Source organism: Plectropomus leopardus, unplaced genomic scaffold (assembly GCF_008729295.1).
Source record: "Plectropomus leopardus isolate mb unplaced genomic scaffold, YSFRI_Pleo_2.0 unplaced_scaffold15301, whole genome shotgun sequence".
Taxonomy (NCBI): Eukaryota; Metazoa; Chordata; class Actinopteri; order Perciformes; family Serranidae; genus Plectropomus; species Plectropomus leopardus.
The window spans coordinates 1,382-5,208 of NW_024616392.1; the positions used below are offsets into that span (position 1 = coordinate 1,382).

General features: G+C 39.7%; 1 protein-coding gene across 1 annotated transcript; it reads left to right on the forward strand.

Moving 5' to 3' along the window:
• Nucleotides 1-1,093: 1,093 nt before the first annotated feature.
• On the forward strand, nucleotides 1,094-3,234 carry LOC121964341 (14-3-3 protein gamma-1-like; the record flags this gene model as incomplete). Its single annotated transcript, XM_042514551.1, has 1 exon — nucleotides 1,094-3,234. A coding segment is annotated over one exon (657 nt), but the record flags the coding sequence as incomplete, so codon positions are not given.
• Between the last annotated feature and the right edge of the window lie 593 nt (nucleotides 3,235-3,827).

Genomic DNA, 3,827 nt, shown 5'->3' on the forward strand with positions numbered 1-3,827 from the left:
GGAATTTTAGAAAACTTGTAGGATTTTAGTACATTTATGGATCTCAGGATGTGATTTTTGGATATTTCTAGGATTTAAGATTTCTAGAACTTTAGGACATTTCTAGCATTTTTGCACATTTCTAGAAATTTAGATCATGTCTCCAGGATTTTAGGAGATTTTTTACAATTTCAGGACACTTGTATGATTTAAGAACATTTCTTGGGTTTCAGGACATTTTAATTTTAGTACATTTCTAGCATTTTAGGACATTTCTAGGAATTTTAGGATATTTCTAGGATTTTGAGACATTTATCAGATTTGAGGACATTTCTAAGATTTCAGGACATCGCTTGGATTTTAAGACCTTTCTCTGATTATAGGACATTTCTCAGATTTTAGGATGTTTTAAAGGTTTTAGTGCATTTCTAGGATTTTTTAAAAAATTTCTAGTCCTTTGACATGGTTCCAAGATTTTAGGACATTTTTAGGATTTTAGGAAATTTGTCTGATTTAGGACATTTCTCAATTTCAGGAATTCCTAGGATTTTGCAGTATTTCTTGGATGTTAGGATTTTTTTCTATAGTTTTTTTTTTTAGCGCATTTTAAGGAATCTTGCTACCAGCTTGTTTCTAGTTTCCAAGATTTTAGGACATTTTCAGGATTTTAGGATTTTTTTTTAGGAATTTTAAGATATTGCTCTGATCTTAGAATATTTCTAAGATTTTAGGACGTTTCTAGGATGTTAGGAAGTCTCTGATTTTAGGACTTTTTAGGAGTTTAGGACATTAGGACCTCTGTCGGGGGTGTTTTGGATCCTCCACTGGCACTTGTTTTACATAAACGAGCTCTGTTTTGATGCTGTTTTATGCGCTCTGGCACCTTATGGATACTTAAAGTATAAAAAGTGTGAATCACTATTTTTACTGTGAATTAAAGAATGGCTGGGGGGGCCAGATTTGGCCCGCGGGCCATAAGTTGACTATCGCTGCTTCAGTGTCGTACTTTGTCTCATGTTTTAACTTTCTCATTGTCAGCCGTTAGATTTGTCGTTTGAGACGAGAGTTGGCCGCGCTGACATCTGTACTTTTCTCTGTGTTCTTGTTTCTTCAGGTGACGGAGCTGAACGAAGCGCTATCCAACGAGGAGAGGAACCTGCTCTCTGTGGCCTACAAGAATGTGGTCGGCGCGAGGCGTTCCTCCTGGCGCGTCATCTCCAGCATCGAGCAGAAGACGTCGGCCGACGGCAACGAGAAGAAGATCGAGATGGTGCGCGCCTACCGGGAAAAGATCGAGAAGGAGCTGGAGGCCGTCTGCCAGGACGTGCTCAACCTCCTCGACAACTTCCTGATCAAGAACTGCAATGAGACGCAGCACGAGAGCAAAGTCTTCTACCTGAAGATGAAGGGCGACTACTACCGCTACCTGGCCGAGGTGGCCACGGGGGAGAAGAGAGCCTCGGTGGTGGAGTCCTCCGAGAAGTCCTACAGCGAGGCCCACGAGATCAGCAAGGAGCACATGCAGCCCACCCACCCCATCCGCCTGGGCCTGGCTCTCAACTACTCCGTCTTCTACTACGAGATCCAGAACGCCCCGGAGCAGGCGTGCCACCTGGCCAAGACCGCCTTCGACGACGCCATCGCCGAGCTGGACACCCTGAACGAGGACTCCTACAAAGACTCCACTCTCATCATGCAGCTGCTACGAGACAACTTGACGCTGTGGACGAGCGACCAGCAGGACGACGAGGGAGGCGAGGGCAACAACTAAAGCGTCCGAAACCTTCATTCTGCCAAAACAACACAACACGCGCGCTCACAAATGATGACAAAATAATAATACTAGTTAAAAAAAGTTCTTAGAAATTAAAAGAAAAAAAAAAAGGGGGGGGGGGGGGGGGGGGCGGTGGAACATCGGCGGCCGATTTAGCCGATGGTACTAACGTGGCTGCTGTTCTTTATTTTTCAACAAATTAAAAGTGGAAAAAAAAAGTTGACGGAGGGAATTTTAGTTTGAGAAATAACCTACAATTAAAAAAAACAACAAAAAAATCAACAAAAGAATGAAACCCTCCTCCTTGGTAGCCTCTGCAGCATTTTGCCAAAATACCACTTTAGACGCAAGAGGTATGTCATTGATGACAGTGTGACTATTGGGTACAGACGCCTTCACACTGGCACAGACTGGTCTTATCGCGCAGATGAAGCTGAGCTGTCTTATTGTATTTGGTGAGGGGAGGAGCAATCAGAAAATTGACGCTTGAGCAACCAGAAAATTAGAGTCACCTTGAATGTCATTGCTTAGTGAGAGAAAGAGCGAGCAGATGGGTTGCAGAGATGAAGACGGGCTTCTTCTTCCTCGGGGGGGCGTCGAACTTCATCGAGTATCTTTAGTTGCAGCACACTATGATCGTCGAGTGAAAAAGCAGGTTGTCTCTGTTGTTGAAGATAACATAAAAAAAAGAACGATGTTTTTTTGTTTTGCTTTGTGTCCGGTTATGTGTCCAGCTCAGTCACACAGTCATACTGTAACTAAAAATACGAAATTCATAAAGTAAACTTAGTGCAGCTTGTCCCTCTCATGTGCTGATGTGCTTTATTAAATAAATTAACTGTTTTTGGACACCTAATTCTTATTGTCAGTATTGTCGTTACTTCTATTGGCTCCTCGTAGGAAACGATTTGTTTCACCAAAATAAAACGGATGGAAATTTAAAAAAGAAAAATGGGAAAAAACGTGTCGATTGAACATCACGAGTCCACCCTTAACTCTCCGGTTATCTTCATAACAATCAGTAGGATCTCTGAACCTGGAACCACAGACTCGATTAGTCAACTCGGTATAATTCGTGGACAGAGCACATGCAATGTTAAGTGGAAGCTCTAAAAGCAGATTTGAGGTTTGTGGATTTACTTTGTCTTCAGTTTTCTTCTTGGTCAAGAAATGCACTTGCCTATTATACTGTTTCTTCAGTGTAAAGATGATAACTGCTCCAATATTCTCCATAATACAATATTGTGCATGCTGGTGATGTATTTATACAGTAGCTTCAATTTATTAACTTATACTGTAGATGTTATGTATTCATATGAACATGGAATTACTAGACCTTACTCGGATTATTTTCTATTTATTTCTTTTTATTGCGATTGTTAGCTAGACCTTATTTTAATCTGTGTTTTCTTTACTCCATTTGCTGAAGTACGCTATACCAAAACAGTGATTGTTAACAATAAATTGATCTGTTACGGACATCGTTATGGTCACATGCAGTTCTTGGTAAGGGTGACGAAAAGAGAGAAAAAAGGCCGTGAAAACGTGCTCAGGTGGTCTTTCACGTGTTTGCAGTGACACCATCAGTTAACCCTTTAAACCATCACGTTTCTTGTGCTGCTTTCAGACGCCTTTGACGAGTATTTAACCCTTTAAACTGAGCAAATTTGCGCGATTTCTTTTGAAAACGTAAGAAAAAAAAGCTAATAAGCAACTTAGGGAGTAATGATGATAATAAAAACTTTATTGATATAGCACCTTTAAAAACAGCGGGACAATAACAATGAAAACCGAACAAAAACGTTAAACAAAGGCCAGACGAGAATTATAATTAAAGAGATTAGAGGTGTAAATAAATGAATGAATATCTTTTATTTCGAACATGTAAACATGACAGGGAAAAAAAGAAAGTTTTGCATTTACAAGCAGACAAAAAAATGTAATATACAAAAGAAAAGAATAGAAAAATATATATAAACATACAATAAACAGAAAATAATAATCATAATAAACAGGATCAAGACAGAATAAAAAGTTAAGCTAAAAGAAAAAAATCTAAAGATAAATTAAAAGA